General features: G+C 48.4%; 1 protein-coding gene across 1 annotated transcript in view; it reads left to right on the top strand.

Moving 5' to 3' along the window:
• SHANK3 (SH3 and multiple ankyrin repeat domains 3) overlaps positions 1-19,357 on the top strand; it is a 363,156-nt gene that overhangs the window by 105,908 nt on the left and 237,891 nt on the right. The window contains 2 exon segments of the mRNA XM_052788728.1: positions 1,788-1,854; positions 17,625-17,964. Coding sequence (XP_052644688.1) covers positions 1,788-1,854; positions 17,625-17,964 — 407 coding nt within the window.

Raw genomic sequence — 19,357 nt, 5'->3', positions numbered from 1 at the left:
AAACAGAGATTCTTGCTCGATTTTCTCTGCTACTGTGGCCTAATTTCCTGAACGCAGAAGGAAGTTTTCCATTCTTTCAGCCATCACTGATTGCTTCCAGCTCCAGCTGAGGAGTAGAGCATGAATTCTGGGCCTCAGAAAATGAAAAAAAAAAATTTCACATAAACATTGTTGAGCTGAGGATAGTAAGATGATTTCTGCTGATAAAGGATCATAGTAGAGAGGTGTGCATGCTGTACTGAGTCACCAAGTTAAATATATCCCTTCATCACAAGTTAGTGGTAAAATGCAAATGAACCTCGTATTTCTAAAAGCTGTTCTTGTAGGAGGGCAGGGAAACGTTTAACAGCTGGAGCTGCCAGTATTGCTCTTGATTTTGTCAGTGTCTGGGAGGGTTTGGTTTCTGCTGCCTGATCAAATATGTTCTTCTTAAATACCAACCCTAACTTAAAAAGAAAAATGTGTGTGGGGTGGTGATGGTCCCAGCATGGACAGGCAAAACCTGCAGCTGTACCTCAGCCCGTTCTTACACGCATTTTCATGCTCTGAGCAGCAGCACTTTGTTTTCACTCAGTCTCAGCTTGATCCAGCTGCTTCTCATTCCCAAATCAGCTGTAGGTGCTGCTGAGTGAAGGCACTCTCCTAAGAGGCTTAGCAGTGACTGGGGCGACTGGGTGTGCTGGAAAGGGTGCGAAGGGCAGAGGTGGCTGCGGTTCATGGGGGCGTCGAACGCAGGACTCAATCAGTTCAGTCCAGAGCAGTTCGTCCAGTTTAATTTCCCGAGGACCGGTGATGGATTTTGTGTGCTTCTACCCATCTCACTATGGTTCTTTCACATGTTAAAAGAATACTTTTGCACTTTGTTCTGAAAATGTTGGATTGTTCTTCCTTACTAGCTGTGATGTGGTGCTGTTTTGGGGTTTTCTTCCCAAATATGTAAGAAATCAACAAAGAGTTCAAGTGATGTTGCTAGTCTATTGGTTGAAGTCTTGCTTCAGGAGAGTAGTACTTCAGTCTCTTTCCTCTTACGCGTGTTAACCTACCTTTATGTAGACTGCTGGTGTTCTGCAGTTCTCCAGGACGTGAGCATCTGTAGAAGCAGTTCCTGGAGCAAGGCAGATGAGTTTTGTCTGTCTGTTTTGCTGGCAGGCCCACGTTCAGCTTCCCTGCTTTTCTTCTTCCTTTGAGTTCTCCAGGATTCTTCCTGTGGAGAGAAACCACAGAATGGGTGGTGGGCAAAGCAATATTTAATGTTGGTCTAAAATGCTGTGGCTTTACTGGGGCAAGCTGCTGCTGCAGTTTTCTGAGTGGGAGCAGTTCCTCGGCCAGCACAGCCTGGAGCAAGCCCGAGTTAGTCCTGTGGACCGTTCGGGTGAGACGTGTAGGGAGCTCGGTTGCTGGTAAGTCACCTTTTGTCGGCTGACTAGGATTCAGTGAAAAGCTTCAGGCTGGAGAACATCTTGCCAGTACCTGGAAGACCTAAGATTAATTTCTAGCTGGTGTTAGGCATATCACCACCAGGCTCTGAGGAGAGGGGAATGGTTATCTCCAAGCTATTCACCACTCTCTTGTTGCACAAGCCATCGACATACGCTCTCCCTGCGGTGTCGAGAGCGTATTTTCACCTTGGGGTTACTGACTGGATGAGCTGAGGCAGAACAATTGTTGGCTCTGCCTCCCCCATGGAAAGCAGCTGTTATTAGTCCATATGGCGTAATCTGTGCAAGCGAGCACAGGATCGGTGCTGTTCAGAGCCGCTCAACTGTCTTCCCTCCCTCTCTTTTCAGGTGGCCATCATTGCAGGAAATTTTGAATTGGCTGAAATCATCAAAACCCACAAAGAGTCCGATGTTGGTGAGTTTGATCTTTCTTCTTCCCCCTTTTCTCCCTTTTTAATCTTGCTGTAGAGCCCAGGGCTGCGTTAGTGTGGGTCTGTTAACTGGTGGTTTCCTGGTGCTGCCCGCAGTGGTCAGTGGAAGCTGCAGCCTGCAGCTCATTTTGGGTCTTGGGAGTGGCGGGACAGATCTGTTTTCCTCCTGGGGCCATCGGTATCCAGTCTGTTTGCTCAGTCCAGTGTTTGCTTATGACTGCTGAGATTGCCAAGCTAAAGAATTAGCCAAACCATTAGTCGGGAGTAGCTCTGAAAAGCTCTTCTGTAAAATCCCTTACCTTTTTTTCTCTCTTTGCATCCTTGAAGCTATTTCATACTAGAAATCCTCTCCTGCTAAGGCTATTAACTGGGCTTGGTGCAAGGAGGAGACGTCCTCTGTCTTAGCAGTGATAATTGTTATGGAGCTGCCCCAGCCTGAAGCTCCTGTAAGTAAAAGAAGTGAAGTAACAGCCATTCTGGTTGTACTTGCTTCCTTATGGAGGAATATTTTTGGATTTTCTGGTCAGCCTTTTTCCTTGCAGCATCTCTTCTGTCCTTCTGTGGTGTAGATATTATCATGCAATATATTATAAGCCATGCAAAACTGAGTTTTAGGTCACATATAAAATCAACAGTTTTTGAATTCTTGAATTATTCTGAGAATTTTATTGGTCCAGAGCCCTCTAGAGCAATGGAGGAACCAGTGCAAAGAGTTAATTCTCACTGTGTGTGCCTCCACAGAAGGTACAGAGTCATCTGGTCAGTGGCTGAAAAAAGACTTGTGGAGTTTGAAACAGCGTTGGTTCTTGGAAGTGGCTGTGAATCTAGAAGCCTGGGCCCCAGGACATCCTTTATCACTTCTTTTCTCAGCTAGCTATTGCTGATAGTTATAAACAGCTGCTGAGAATTTGTGGGAAGATGTAAGGGTCAGAAAGGATATGGGGAAAAGCCTGAAAATTCCTTATAATGATATCAGTGAACAGTGCTCACAAGAAAGCCACCCTATTAATTCAGGAGGAAAGTGACTGGTTTTGCTGTGAGAGGGGTTTTGGACTAGATGACCTCCAAAGGTCCCTTCCAGCCTAAATTCTTTTATGATTGAATCTGAATCTGTGATTGACTGGCTCAATTATTTTTATTGAAAAAGTATAAGGAAGAAGGGCATGAAAACTGTCAGGTAGAATGAATTGTTCATGTTTTAGATATGGCTGTTTATATAAAATAGGTCAGGTAACAGTTGCAAACTAATCATACGCAAACCAGCAGGTCCAGATGGTATCCACCTGGGGTCAAGGGAACTGGCAGTGAACTTCCCAAGCAAGGAGAAATTGTTTTTTGAAGTTCATTAAGGACTGAGAGGTGTGAATGTCTGACTGGAGGAGAACAGACTGGCATTATTTGGGATGGGGAAGGGGCAGTCTTTGGTCTGGCCTTTTCTTTGATAGTTCTATCAGAACAGTTGAAGAAATACTGAAACCGAGAATCTGGTAGGAAAGGGCAGCATAAGGCAGCATTGTAAGTGATAGCTCTTGGAGAAATCTTCTTGAGTTCCCAATATTAGGCTGCACTTGTCTGGCTGTGAGACAATAATTGGTGGCTCCCACCATCAGAAATATTCGGAGAGAACCTGCTGTGTTAAGGCTGTGGGAGGAAGGATGGTTAGCAGCAGCTTTTGCTCCATTCTGCAGGATGTCCCTTAGCAATTAGCTGTACTTCCAGGCTCTTGGAGCATTCATCGGTGTTTCTGTCTGGATCTGGAGCGCTCCTCTGAGGTGGAGCTGGCTGTCCCCACTTGCTGTGCTTTGTCTTACAATGTAGAGCAAGCCCAGAGGGTGTGAACTGTATTTCTTTCAGGTGAAAAGAACCCAGAAACTGTTCTAGAAAAACACCTGATGTGCTCCATCTGCTGACAGGCATTCAGCCCATGGGACTAGCCAGGGTCAACACAGTTTGACGTGAGGTGCCCAGGGTGGATGCTGGGTGGTCAGTGACAGCTGTTTACAGCCCACTGGCCTGTGGGACTTCTCGTGCAGGCTTTGCTGTGGTTCCCTGTGCGCGGGTCTCCGTCCCTTCGGTCGGTTCAGAGACCGAGAGCCGCTTGTTTCATCACAGCCACCAGCACTGGGGCTGAAGAAGGTCGAAGTGGAAGGCTGCAAATCTGGGGAGGGAGAACATGTTCTTATGAGTAGGACATGTTTGCAGAGACTGTGGAATTGGGCTGTTCCATCATTTCCCTTTTCTTCCTTATTCTCATGTTTTATTGATCTGCAGACAGAGAATGCCATGAATGGCAACTGCTGTGCTTTATTTTTGTGGTTAGACCTGAGAGGTTGGATCACGAGGACTTGTCAATGCCACCACAGACCCTCTGTGGCACATCCTGGTGCTTGTTGGTCAGTGCACCTGTACGGGAACGGTTCTGCAGAGCGGTGAGGGCAGCCCTAACCCCCCTTCCTAGGGGAGGGCTGCAGAGCCTGGTCTCCGAGCGCTCCAGGCGGATCTGGAGATGTTCTCAGTTAAGTGTGTTTACTGGCAGTGCCTTGGGAAAGTACCCAGGCCACCTACTGTAGCAACCTTGAGTTGGTCTGTAGGGGCTGTAAAGGGAGAGCTCACTCCAAGGTGGTCCTGAGCCGGGTGTCTAGTTCCCAGCACAGCCCGTAGAGATGGCAGTGGAAAAAGGCTGTGTGTTGGGCAGGAACACCGGGAGCTGGTCAATGGGAAACAATGCAAACGGGATTGTGTCTGAACCTCGGGGCCTCTCTGGAGTGCCATTGCCTGCCTCCTGGCATGTCACAGTGGCGTTCAAGTCTTAAATCTACATCGATATTTTATCAGTCAAATGTGTAATTCCACTCAATAAAATGAGATGTGTACCACATTACCTGGTTTTTGTTAAAACATTTGTAGTGGTGTTAACTACACATTGTTTTTTTTTATCAGTTGGATCCTGTGCCAGCTGCTCAATAATCTTCATGATCCATCTTTTTGGGAAGTTTTCTTAGCCTACAAGTTTTAAAGTATTTGGTTCAGCTAATTAGTAGCTGTCTCTGCTTTGTCATCATGATGACACAAATGCCTCTTCCTGCTTCTTTTAGGATATACTTCTGCATCTACAAAGCGACCCAAAACCTTTTTTTTGAAGTTGCCTGCATTGTACAAACTACTTGTTTTTCTTCAATGTTTATAGCTCCCCGTACCAATTTTGAGAGTATTATAACTTCATATTGATTTCAATTATTTTCCATAATTACAGAATAAATATATTCTGCAGTACTACTTGATGTCTTCACTTTGCCACTTTTGTCCAAATTGGGATTTAATGATAGATGCTTTGTTTCATAATTGTGGTTTTATAACTTTTTCTTTGTTTGCTAATTTTTTAAAAACTCCTGATTTTCATTCATGTTTTCTCTCCCTACGTGAAAGTAGATCTGGAGGAATAATACAACATTAGTTCAATACTGAGAGATTAGCCTTAAGCATTACACGTATGTAAGACTGGTTGGGACTGTCTTCCCTTTTCTTACACTGAATATAATCAGGTCATGATTCATGGTCACTAAGCAACCACCAACTTCAAGTCAAAGGAATTAATTCATTATCAGTCGTAACGAAGCCCAAAACAGTTACCCCATATTACGTGGAATACCTTTTTGTTGGAGAATGATGATCCGCAGCTCTGTATGAGATCACCAGCATTTGTTTGCCACGCTGAAGTGCACCATAACAACACTTGTTTTCCTTACGTGTACAGGCAGGGGTGGGGAGTAACTCATCCCTCAGTGACCCCGCGGTGGTCTCTGCTTTTGGGATGTGTTAGTCTCTTGGCCCACGTCTGCTTGAGATCCTACAGCCCTGGTGTACCACTAGCTCTGTGTGGGCAGTATTGCACCATGACCTTCCTCTCTCCTGCTACTTTGGAGTGGATTTTTTTCAAGGTATTTAGGCATATGAAGACACAGATTGGACATGGCATAGGTCAGAAAATTACCTGGTCACCGAACTCCTTATTAGGTGTCCATCCCAGGCAGAAAGATGATAAGCAGTGCATACCCAGATGCATGTGGCCCCATTCCCTAGTCCCTTCTCTGTGTGAGCTGGCACTGAGGTATTAATTTAGAGCATGACATACTAGGAAGATTCCATGAGGCTTTGGGCGTTGAATTGTCAGTTGTTGCTGAGAAATCTCAGCTTTATAAGATTTCATAGCTCAAACCAAAGAATAAGTTATTTCTCATTAATGAGGGTGTCCTGGAGCCTACCCAAGATCAGTGTCTCCTTGTCCTTCAGGTGTCCTCCTTATCTGAAGCCTGTTCCAGGTATGTCCATGCTCTGCAAAGCTATCTGTCAGAAACTGTCTGTGGGAGCTCAGTCTGGGATTACCCAGTGTGTGAAAAATCTAACATCTTCCAGTGCTACTGATTCTTCAAGTTCTCCCCTGTGAAGAGGAGAAACCCACCCCAAAGGATTTAAAAGACAGCATTTCGCTTCCTTAGGACACTATGACTTCATACCACTTGTTGCTAAGATCCAATAACTTGTTCATAATATTCACAGTCCATGAAACATTTTTCCTTTCATGAAGGAAAAGTGATGCCGTTTCAGATATTTGACCATCCGTGTTGCACTGGTCTGAACCTCTTCTGGCTCTACTACTTGTTTTTTGAGTTGGGGGATTTCTACGGTGGCACAGGGATGCCTGCTTTGCTTTCTGTATTTTTGTAATGGTATCCTGTGTTTGAATAGTATTTCTAACCACTACCGAGCTCAGAGAGAACTTGTTCTATGCCGTTCTACAGTGTAGCTCGGAGAAAATCTCAGACGGATGTGTATGACAAGCAGAAGTAGAGGTTATGACGTTTATTCTTCCTTTCTAACCTTTCCCCTTGATCCCTTCTCAGAGAAATTTTTGGCAAGTGCTAAATGAGTAGGTGTTGAAAAACTTTGTATGGAAGCCATAAATGAGTTCTCGTATGATGGAAAACTTTATTTCTTTTTGTCCGATTGTGTCAAACTTCCTGGAATGTGTAACAAACGCGGATGTTCTTGCTGAACTTACTTTGTTTATAAGGATGGTTGGAAATCTGCAAGTTGGCAGTGGCTAAGAGGTAAGATGGAGAATGATAGCTTTCTATGTGCCCTTCTTCCTTGTGTGCCTTCTACGAAGACTTTTTTTGCTCGCTGTTGTCAGACAGAATATTAAGCTGCGTGAGGCCTTGGTCTGACCAGTCCAGCAGTTCATAAGAAAGAGTATGGTTCTCTGCAAAAAGTGCAGTAAAATATGATGGGACAACTGAACAGCTCCTGGGTCCTGCCAGAAGTTGCTCTTCAGTTACAGCAGGGTAGAGGTGGGTTTCATACTCTTCTTGGCACAGCAAATTCAGTGGTCCAGACTAGGGACATTCCACAGCAGAAGTCATAGGATGGTCATAGAACATAGATATTCTGCAGAAAATCACTCCTGGCTGGATAGACTGAGCTGTGTTTGGTGGCAGTACTTGTTTGGGAACAGAGTTAAAATTCGGGCTGGGTAAAGTCGAATCTTAGAGTTTATTTGTATATTGGGCATGTAGTTGAGAACAGCAGCTCCTCGCGCTGTGGTTTCCCCTCGCTGAAGAGAAGGGATGCCTGCACCTCGTGGTGCTGCTCAGACATCTGCACCTCACTGGGAGACTTGTTTCTCCGTGGTGAAATGCTGGCAGCTGTTGATCCTTCATTTTCATCCAAGGCTGGCTAGGGGACCGTCGTGGGATGCTGTGAGCCTGCCTCCAGGATACTCCTCCTGTCCTCATCTCTCTGAAAGCTCTTCGCCGCCCCTTCTGCAGGGGATGTGGTCAGTCCACCAGTGACCGTAGGCCTGCTCAAGGGTGACCTCACAGGAGAAATCTATTTTTTCATTGTGAGTTTGAAAAATTCCTCAAAAAGCTACTGATGGAACAATAAATTTTTAAGACCAGAGTGACCAGTATTGTCATCTTGTGACAAAACCAGTAATGCTTGCACAAGCCTATGCAAACTTTTGCGCAAGAACTCTTTCCCAGTATACAGATATGACTGTGACTCTGTCACCTTGGCACATCATGAATAGTTTCTGTTTTGTTGTTTTCTTAATATAGATCAGGTTGACCAACTTCTGAACCATTGCATAGCTTTATTTTGAACACTTGCTGTTTTTTAACATTATTTTTGGAAATGTGGGCTGAATTTAGATGCATTTTTCCATAATAACCTTATGGATGAACAGACGATGCTACCCTTTTCAGGGTTGATATAGCTGTTGGTTATGTTAGCTTTTCTGCTCGCTGTATTGGTCTGGGAGTCTGTCCTCAGGTGGTTTGTGTCAGGACTCACGGGCTTGTTTCAGTCTCACTGCTTTTCAAGGAACAGTCCTATGTTGTACAACCTCCATTTGTGTTCCCCAGATGCTTCATCTTGCATCAGGCTGTGATGAAGTGTGTTGAGATGATCCTGTCTTACCAAATGCCTGACTTCACTGTGTTGATACCCTTTCTTGTATGTCATAGAATCACAGAATGGTTTGGGTTGGAAGGGACCTTTAAAGATCATCCAGTCCAACCCCCCTGCTATGGACAGGGACATCTTCCACTAGACCGGGTTGCTCAAAGCCCCATCCAACCTGACCTTGGACACTTCCAGGGATGGAGCATCCACAACTTCTCTGGGAAACCTGTTCCAGTGTCTTACCACCTTCATCATAAAACATTTCTTTCTTGCATCCAATCTAAATCTACCCATGTTCACCAATGACATTTGACCAATGTCATTGCACCAGTCATTGCATCACCTGTACTTTTATTGCCAAGGATCTGTATTTTTTCTAAGTCATTGATAAAGACAAAATATAAATACTACTGTGCTAAGAACTGACTGACTGGGTAATATTGGAAATATTCCCAACTGTTGTTCTCCATTAACAATTCATTATTGTGTCTGTTAAAACGTGCTCTGGTAATTTGTCCAGTGGTAGCATGTAATCAGAATATCATAGGGTCAACAGTTTTCACCCAAGCTTATGATGTCAGCAGGTATTTTTGTCAGTGAGATTTGAGCTCTTAAAGCCATCCTGGCTGATATAAATTAAATTCTCATTTCTTTTTCTTAATTTATAAGTGTCCTGTTTCAGTTTTTCCAAGCTTTTCCTAGAAATAATATGAAGCTAAGCTCTGTACAGTTATTGGAATCATTCCACTGACCCTTTCAAAGCTGCCTCCCCATCTCTGGAGCTTTTGAAGGAGTATTATAAATATAGGCCAGCGACTCAGTGAGCTGTGTTGCAAATTCTTTTGAACTCTGCTGCAGAAGCTTTCGACCTGCTAATCTAAATGTACATAACTGAACAAGTGTTGGTTACTGCTATCCTTGGAATTGTGGGGGAAGTTTTAAATGCTCCATTTTGGTCTTGGGTGTGTTTTTTTGCTGGTACAGAGGTATTTATGGGAATTATCTTCAAAGACAGATCAGAAACAGTCATTAGATTTTTTCTGATTTTCTGTTATCATCATTGTTAATTTAATTGCGTGCCGCCTGTAACAGCTCTGAGCAGTTGTTAGGAGTTCCTCTGGGGGATTTAGCAATGGCTTGATAGTCCAAGCAGGACCCTCGATGTGCTGAATGTAACAAGGTGAAACAGAGGAATGAAAAATGCACCAAACTCTTGCAAGGAAAAATTTCCAGTGCTGAGATGCATCAGGCTGATGGATTTTGTCTGAAGATAAAGGCTGAAAATCTCATCTCGGAGTACCACACACAGGTGAATTGCCAGCACATCTGAGAATGCTTGTAGGGGAAAACTAGCAAGTTTAATTAATGTGTACTTCTAGCAGTTTCAATTCAAATTTTACAAATGCAGAGTAAAATCTGTTTCCAGCTGTGAAGGGCTGGCACTGAGCAGGACGAGGCGAGACGTGCGTTCAGGTGAAGGAGTGAGGAGGGGCAGGTGGGAGAGGAGGGGGGTGGCTCTGAGGGAAGGTGTGAAGATCAGTAGCTGAGAGGCAAATGGAGATGGCTGGAGAAATGGAGGACGATTTTTTTTTTTTAAATTAAAAAAAAATTATAATGAGGCTATAATTCCTTTCAGTGGACTGCTGCTCAGTACTGAGGTAAATTACCAGCTCCCTCTTTGGAGCTGAGACGTTCTGGTCTGCCTCATCATCTTATCCTTTTCCGCTAGTTTTCATTCCTAGAAAAAAAATACCTGGAAGGTCTCTTGGAGTAGCCTCTCTCTTCTGCATGGGAGAGAAGCCTGGGCATAATCTGCTCTGTGCCGCATGAGGGGAGATGCTATGCGCCTTCTCCAGTTTGCTTTGTAATTTTCCACTATTAAAATGTAAATGTGGCCTCTCAGCTTGGAACTGTGGAGACATTTGCACTCCACGTGCTTTTGCTCTTTTACATGAATATTTAACATTGAGCCAGCCAATCTAAATAACCTCCGAGTGTTGATTACACTTTGGTTCATTAGACTGCAGCTTGGGGTTGTTTGGAGCGTGGTCGAGGTGCCGCCCAGGCGCCCGTGCAGCATCTCGGGGCTGGGAACTCCTCTGGGAGCCCCGGCTGCGTCCTGCTTCCACTGCACCTGAGCGGCGAGAGGCATTTTTGAGTCAAGAGCCATGTGTTTCCCATTCTGGATGGCAGAAAGCAAATGCGGGAGCATCAGATGAACCAGGCTGGCTGGGGCATGGTTGTGCTGCTTCGAGCAGCGCTGTCATGGTAACTGAAGTGATTCATATTGCTGCGAGAAACCCAGTAAACATACTTTGATTAAACTCTTGAGAAGGTATAGAAAAGAATCTTCAAAGCTGATTGTATGAACTGCACAAATTTTTTTTTTTTCTTTATTGCTCTCACTTCCCTCCCTTCCCCACTGGGGACAGTGGATCTGGGGGGATGGGGAGAGGAAACCTTTGTCAGAAGTGGCTGTCTGGCAGCAGCCTAGAACTATCCTGTTTCTGGCATCTGGTGGCTGGACTTCTGGCTCAGTGGTTTATTATTATTATTATTGTTATTATTATTATTATTGTTACCAGTTTCAGGCAGGTTGAGGAGCAGTGAGAAGCTGGCTGTGCAGCCTGCGGGGCTGGCTGAAGCGTGCCTCGGGACTCTGATGGTGGTTTGGGGCATCGCAGCATGCCAGAGCACCTCTGAGCATCCTGGCAAGGATTTCACCTGCCGAACCAAGGCAGATCGGCTCTTCCCATTATAAATTGGTGTTATGAGTAAACCGCCTGTACAAAACCTGAGTCTCCATGCTGAAGTTTAGCACATCAGACCCTAGGTGGGGAGCAGCTCCTTGGGTCTCACGCCAGGTCCAAGGTCTCTTCCTGCCACTCTGTCCCTTCTCTGAGGCTGGGGGACGAGGAGCTGTGTCCTGGCTGGGTGCTCCGCTCCCCCAGCCTGCGGGGGACGTTGGCCGTGTCCCCTTGCCTCCGCTGGGCTGGCTGCCCTGGCTCTGGCCGGGGACCACGCTCCCTGGGGAGGAAACCTGCCCTCTCCGAGCCTTGTTCCCAAACCTCTCGACTGCTTCTGTGAGGGGCCTGAGGACACAGGTAGCCAGACCGCACTGCTTCCCTGTCTGCTGTTAGCTTGTGGGGGCTTCTGGAACGCCCCGCTGTGCGCACCCCATCTTGCTCTTTCCTTGCTGGCTCTTGCCCTGGCGGTCCCTGTCCCCTCCCTGGCTGGAAACCCCAGCGCTGCGGCCAACTGCGGTTCCCTCTGCGGTTCCCTGGCACTAGGACAGAGCTCTGCCGGTCTCAGCTCCCAGCCCAAGGTGGGTCTTGTCCACCAGTCCACCTTGCTCCTGCATGTTTTCCCACCCCTAACTTGCATGGCTCTGGTTTTCACTGACCCAGAATAAAAATACTTGCACAGTTATTAATTGGTTTTATTTTGCTGCCTGTGCTTTCCAGGAGGCTGATGAGTTGAGATCGCGGGCTGGTCTGATGCCTGGGGGCTGGCACCCAGCGCAGGTGGGGTATGCAGTTGGAGGGGACGAGGGGGGTGCCTCCATCTTGTGGCATTGGGAAGCTGTTGGACGAGACATATCTCGTGTCCTGCAACAGATCCCCAGCCTGCCGGGAGCCCTCTCCAGCCCTCCCTTTCAGCTGCCTTCTTTCTGGCGAGGAGCATAATTTCAGTCCTTCGTCCTGCTGTGACAACAGCTGCCAGGGGATGGGGCAGGGTCCCATCTCGGTGACAAGCTGGGGCTCGCACAGAGGATGGAACAGGGAGAGCGGCATGAAGGAAACCTTGCTCAATGTCCTTCTGAACAGAAGACTAAGCTCTCTGTAAAGCTGAGGGTAACCTAATTTTTGGCTGGATGAAGCCACTCTGCTGTGCTGGAGGGGATTGGCCCTTAGAGTTAGAGCCAGCGGAGCAGGTGGGACCGCGGCATCCTTGCTGGCATGGTGCAGGAGCTGGGCGCTGGCCGTCCTGCAGGGCAGCACAGGCAGAGGGGAGCTCCTCCTGCGTTTTTAAGATGTTCAGTGGGCCTGGTATTGTTGCACGTTCTGGAGAGTGGGATGTAGCTACACAAATGTAATTTGGCTGTTGTGAGCACGTGGCTGGTTTGTGCGTTGTTCTCTGTTAAGGAGCCAGGGCTTCTGAAGCATGGTGCTCAAAACAGAGTTACAGTTAATTCAATGCTTTCAACCTTAGTAGGAAGTTCTTGTCTTTCATTTGTTTCCCTCAGAACAGCAGAGGGTTACCCCAAGGCTTTTGTTTTTGAACACATGATGTTCCCCCAGGGAGAGAAGTAAACAGCAAATCACAGTTTAGGGTTGTTGGTCCCTTGCTTACCTCTCCTAGGAAAGGCCAATTTAAAAACATCAATAAGAGGATGCCTAGAGGGCTCCAGCATTGAGCCAGGCTCTGCTGTCAGTGCAGACTGCAGTCGTCCTTTGCCCACATCGCTGTCCCGTGTATGCGGTGGCCTCGATTTTCTGTCTGCTGCGGTCCCTGGACATGTTCCTGCTGCCTTTGCTGTCCTTGTGACTGTGCCAAATGCTGACCTCCTGCTGGACTCTCTCGTGCAAATAAGTGCACCCGTAGCATCCTTCAACATCAAACCTCCTCCACCGGTTCCTCTTTTGCTTCAGGATCTGTTTTATGGATTTGCCCCAGCCCATATCCTACGTGATGTGGGTATCTCTCCTGTCCTTTTTGCCACCTGGCTGTGGCACAGACAGTCTTCTCTTCCACATTTCTGCCACATGCAACAGTTTTCATCTCCCTTGCCATCTCCATCTCGTTGCATATCATGTCTGAGAACATGGTTGTATCTCTCTGAATATATCTAATTTCAGTTGTGAGACCAGACCCAGGCTTGTGCTGTATCTGCATGGCAGAGCTTCCAGACTGGCTGGACATAAATCTGTGCTTAGATGAGGGCTTTGGGGAAGGTCTGGAGTATCTGGGGAGTGCAGTGCTATATTGCTCACACAAGCGGTAGCTGTATTCCTCTGATTGCCCTTCTCCTGTGAAGCTGCCTGGGTGTCTGCTCATCAGCCGCCTTGGTGAAAGCCAGACTGTCATTTCTAGCTCTCCAACCTCTGTGTAGAAACATCTGATCTTGGTCCAGTTGCCTTCCCGGCTGTACAGTGGCCCTGAAATGGGCCCTGAGGCAGTCCAGGCACCAGAAGCTAAGCACTGAAGTCAGGGCAGGCAAGGTTTCCATTGTCTGTACCTCTGCTCTCAGACTCCTGAGGGCTTTGCTGAGTCCCCCCTGAGCTTTCTCTGTGTGCCACGGTAGACATCCTGGGTCCTTGGCTGCAGCTGCTTGGGTCAGGAGATGTCCGAGCACGTTTGGACACCTGAGAGCCTAGGGAACTTTGCAATCTAAATGTGTATCAGGTGAAAGTCTGTTCTCCTGTGATAGTGCTGGAAAGCAGTTTTTTTCACTCATTTCTGGGACTCATGTGACTCCCTTGCGCCTAAATCCCACTTTGGCAAATGAAAGAGGCTGAATTCCACCTCATGTGAGGTTGCTGTGCGCTGGGGGCCAAATTAAAATTACACAGACGGTGCAGGCACATCCTGTCTTTCAAGAGGCTGCCTTTGCAGCTATAATACCATCCTCTTAATATGCTTGTGGAATGAAATACTCAGGAAACTTTGGCTTTACAACCTGTTATGTGACCTGGATGCCTTCTCCTTTACTCCTGTAAATGCTGTGTTATGTTGTGCTTCAGGGACTCTTATATTTGATGTTATGATGAGTGGATTAGTGAGTAGCAGAGTGGTCCTGGGCTGCTTTCTCCAGCCTCTCTGCTCTTCCTCTCTGGTGTGAATCTGAGACAGAGGTTGTGTTTTTCTTTGTTTTTAAGGTAGACGCTATAATTTTGGTGTTGGGAGGGAGCACTTTGAATATATAAGGTGATGACTGCTCTTGCGTAGAGTGTGGAAATGGGCGACCAGGTGATTTATTTGACAGGCTAAATTAAAGCACTTTGCCCTGACCTCTGTCAAGAATTATAAAGTACCTTCCCTTTTACCAGTGAGTCCTTGAGCAACCTGTTTGTGTCTCATTGCCTAATAATTGGTGCTTACTGTGAATGTCTTGCCATGAACCGTGCCAATCTTCCCCCTCTGAACCTGACCCTGACCCATTCGACGTCTCCCTGGTGTGAAGTCTGTGCAGTGGGGAGAGCGGGGACTGGGACAGGATTACTGCTTTTCAGTTAAGCTAAGGCAACCAGGAGCAGAGAAGATCTAGCACAGACCAAAAGGATCTCCTGCCTGGTGTCCTTCTTTTTTCCCTTGCGAGGTTGTCGTGGTTTAACTCCATCCCAGCCGAAACCAAGACAGAGGTAAATCTCTGCTTTTTTTTTTTTTTTGCTTTCTTTTTTTTTTTCTTTTTTCCTTTTCTTTTGTCAGCTTGGTAAAAACAGCTCGCCGATAGGATTATTGTACAGTAAGCTGGTATATGATCAGTTCAATATACAGTTACGGGGTTTTTTTCTAAGCAATTAATATCAAGAAACTAACAATTAATTTATAAAGCACCCTAAAGCAAGCCCAGACCAACTCCTGCTGTCTGAAGTTTTCATCATTGCACTCTTGTTTTTCTATTTCTTTCTTTCTTGGTTTGGTGTCAAGACCAATGATGCTGAGCCCAGTCATGCATGGAAGAGCGATGAACCAGACCAGTACCTCAGCATGGGTCTGGCTGTAGTTCTGGTGCTCTGAGTGGCCTTTTTTACCTCCTTGTAGTAATGGATGTGCATGGCGGGGCACAGCATGGACTCTGCCTGAGCAGCTGGTGCAGAGCACAGGTGTCACTGGTCATCTGCAAAGGGCTGACTGCTGCTCCTGCCTTCTCCCAGGATGGGGGGAAGAATGGTCCAGGCAGATTTTTCTAGATCTTGAATTTTTTCTTGCTGAATATTTCCTGTTTACCAAAATTCTCATACGGTGTGGATCCAAACTTGGATTTCTCCAGCTGAGACATTGCCTACTGATGGAGCACTGCTGAGAACACCTCTCTGGGGCGTCGCTGGTCCCCAGCTTAGACATAACAGGCTCAGATTGACTCTGTTCTGGCAGAGCAACACTGAGCTCGTGTTTGGTTGACGCTATGAGCTCACAGCCTTTCTCAGGCTACAATCCTTGTGATCACTTGGTTTCACCTATGGTGTTGGTCCCTGGAGCACACTATGGATGTACTCACTTGACCAGTATGTGTCTTGGCCTCGGTTTGGAAAGGTATTCAGGCACTGACTGATGTGCTTTTATCACTAGGCAGCATTCGGCACTTTTACTGAAAGTAATTCTGTACTTTTTTCCAAGAACCATGCTTAAAGTTACTGACTGGGCTTGGTTTGAAAACAGCTCTTCGAGACTAGCAACTTCCTTGTGTTTCCAGTGACTATTTCCAATTTCTAATAATTTTTAGATCTGCCAGTTACCATGACTTACATCCATTTAGTATTTGCTTCTCTTTTTTAAAGTGGTTTTCTACGAGACGTGAGGTAGTACAAAATTAACTGTCTCCTGGAGATCTATCATATGTCTGGATGATACATGAACTCGGGTCAACAGCCCTGGTCAACCAAACCTGTTCAGCTTTGCCTGTGAAATGGTCGTAGCTAGCCCTGACTGCGGCTTTCCCTCCAGCGTGTTGTGTTGGTAGGACAGGCTGTCCACCAGCGTCCTGCGTGCTGCAGTCCTGCAAACTCCCAGGCATTGACTCCACAGCGTGTTTTACCCCAGGGACTGCATCACATCCACGGCCCAGGCTTTGCTTCTTTCCATCTGACATCCCTCCTTGCCTGTGGCCACTGGGTGACCATTTTGACCCATTTTTCCTGTTGGGGTGGCCTGGACGTGGGGTGCTGGCAGCACCAAGGGTGCGGGCAGGCGGCTGGCAGCAGGAGGCTGGGGAGCCGGGCTGAGCCGCCACGGGGAGCGCGGACGCTGCCAGCAGAAATTCCCCCACCACGTGGTTGAAACTCAGGAGAGAACAAATGCATCGCGTTGCTATGACAACAGGAAGATTTACAGCAGCCTGAAATTCTTGTACTTTGAACCTAAAATATTCCTTGGAAAAATATTCTGAGTGCGGCCACGCAGCACAGCTGGGATGTGCCTTCAGGGTGTTTGGTCAAGGACGACACAGGTCCGAGGCCTCGCTCAACGTCAGGCAGCGTCCTGCCCGCTCCCGCGGCTGCTCCCATCCTCTGCAGCCCCTGGGAGGTGGCCACTGGAGTGTGTCCAGGGCTCGTGTGCCTTTGTGCAAGTTGCTGTGGGAGGGGTGGCCTTGGAAGGGTGAAGCCAGGGGAGTCTCGAACGCGGACGGGGCGAGAGGTCCCCTGTTAGCAGGATCACACCGCTTCTGAGCGTGCCATTGAGCAGGAGCACAGGAGACCTCCGCATGCTTTACCTGTCCCCTTGCTTTTGCCGCTACGTTTGCACCAGAAATGGGCTGGATGTTGCCACACGTCAGACAAACTTTAAGCGCATTAAGGTTCATGATGGAAATGGATTCATTAAACAAAATCTAGGAAAACAGATCTTTCCTGACCTGAGGTCTGCAGTGCTGTGGCTCCGCAACAGAGCCCTCTTCCCCTGTGACCACGTCAGGTTTCCCATTTCCACTCTTTCTCCCTCTGCAGAGCTGCAGGCAGAGGAAGGAGTTTGCATCTTCAGGTGGCTTCGTGAGGTCTGTTTCTTCTGCACGCTCCTGAGGGTAGAGGTAGAGGGCAGGGAGTAGCTGGTATTTTATTCTGTGCATTGTATTTTCTAGGCTTGCGCTTGACACGTGCCTGAAGCTATAGATTTAGGCCTTCTGTGCCTCCGAAACTCCGGGGTTACTGCTGGTGTCAATGTCCCGTTCAGGTGTCGCCACCTCTGAACCGGGGTGGCAGCTGGAGACGGGCTGGCAGGGGTCCCGCTGGTGGCCCCACACACCCTCCCTGGGTGCCCTTGCTGGTGCTGCCTCCTCCGCCTCCGGCAGCGCTCCTTGATGCCTCCTGAGACGCCACCTCCAAACCCTACCAACGCCGGCGTGCTACGGTCGGGCTCGCCTGAGTTTCCCCGGGTTGGTGCAGGGAGAGGAGCTGGAAGCAGGTGGAGCTGCGTCTTCCTCTGCCCTGGCCATTCCTGCCTTCCCGGCCCAGCTCCGTGTGCTTTTCCAGCTCTCCCGCTTTGCCGCCATCTTCCAGCCCAAGCATGGCTGGCCGACACCAGCTTCGCGCCGTGTGCCCGGTAGCTAATGCCGCTTTCCCTGGCTCTTTTGCAGTGCCTTTCAGAGAAACTCCCAGTTACACGAAGCGGAGACGGATCCTCGGCGCCGGCGGCCTCTCTTCCCCGCGCATACTGCAGCGCTCGGCCAGCGACAACAACCTGAAGGCAGAGAGCCGGGCGTCCTACTCGCCGGTGCCCTCGCTCCGCAGCCTGCCCCCGCAGCTGCTGGCGCAGATGCAGGAGGCGGCGGCGGGGGCCGTGGCAGGGGACGGCAGCCTGGCGAGCTCCGGCAGCGCCCGTAGCGCCCACAGCCGCTCCCCGTCCCTGCAGCGGGTGCAGGAGGAGAAGGAGGCTGACCTGCCCACGCTCCGGAGGAGCAGCCGCGGCAAGGCCAGGTAAGGGGCCGGGGGGAGGCAGAGCGAGGATGCCCTGTGCCACGGCCGGCGCCGTCCTCGGCACCCACTGGAGCCCCCGCATCTGCACGGGGCTGGGCACCCGTGGGACCCCGGGCGGCGGGTGGGGAGCAGGAAGGACCGTGGAGCCCGATGAAGCCCCGTGTCTCCCTGTCCACGGACCGTGAGGAGCGGGGCTGGCCGGGACCCGGAGCAAGCGCTGAGGGTTTTTTTTTCCTCGATCTTCTCCCCAGCCCTGGGTCTAATCTTGCATCTCAGAAAAATGGTAAGTACATCAATGCCGTGTTGCGCTTGTTGTTGCTATGACAATGAATGCATCTTGAAAACTGAACTTCGAGGTGGCACATTGCAGATAAACCAACACCTAATGCGTCCCAACCGACCTGCAGTTACTGCGATTATCGGTATTCTGCCTACAGGCCCGGGTGGTGGCATTGCTCTGCTGAACCGCCCGGGAACGGCTGATGGGCACCCTTGCCCGACCCACTGAGCGGTGTGGGCAGGCCTTCCTTGTGCGTCCGGTGGTTTCGGTGGCCCGTAGGTGTGGGAGCGACATGGATCTTGTGTTCTCCTGCTGCTCCCCGTCACTTGCTGGCCATGTGCAATGCGAACGTTGGCTCTGACGCTGCTCACCACTGCTGGTGCTTGCCTTCGGCTGGAAGCCGAGCATGGGCACCTGTTGTGATCCAGGAGGATGGCTGCTGCTCCCTTCAGATAGCAGAGGTGCTGCCAGAAAGCCTTCGTGGCCAAGGGTCCCTTTGGTGATGACTGGGGTCAGGCTTTGCTTTCAGAAGTCCTCTGTTAGTGGAGAGGCATGACCGACCACAGCCATGGCTGATGTAAAGCAGCGTCTGCTCAGAAAGGGCTAACGAGAAACTCTGATACAGTGAAGCTAGAGCAGGAGTTTGAAGAGTGGGTACCAGGTCTGGGTTATAGCTGTGTTCACTAATGAGTAAGAAATGGATTTGAGCATTGAAGAACCAGTCTGCAGATGGCAGCTATTTACATTAACTCCATAGCAGAAACAGCTCTGAGACCCTTTGAGGCAATGTAAAGAATATGGGGAAAAAGAAACGTGTCAGTGAATAAAAAATAATGAAAATAAATGTAAAATAGCTACTAGAGGGGGAAAAAATTGAACTACTCAAGTACCTGCTAGGATTCTTAATTAATAGTTTAACTCGGGAAAAGTTGCAGGATGTTTTCTAAACAGCTCAGTGGAGGCCTCTGCTCAATGTGCAACTTCAGTACAAAATGCAGCGATATTAGATGACCTAACAGTGTGATGGATGATAGTATGGAAAACAGTCTAACACCTCGGTCAAAATCGATGATGACACCTCTGAGAGCTGCATGCCGGGCTGGGCACTAGCAG

Source organism: Harpia harpyja, chromosome 6 (assembly GCF_026419915.1).
Source record: "Harpia harpyja isolate bHarHar1 chromosome 6, bHarHar1 primary haplotype, whole genome shotgun sequence".
Taxonomy (NCBI): Eukaryota; Metazoa; Chordata; class Aves; order Accipitriformes; family Accipitridae; genus Harpia; species Harpia harpyja.
The sequence above is the reverse complement of the archived record's forward strand: the minus strand, read 5'-3'. Positions and strand labels throughout refer to the sequence as shown.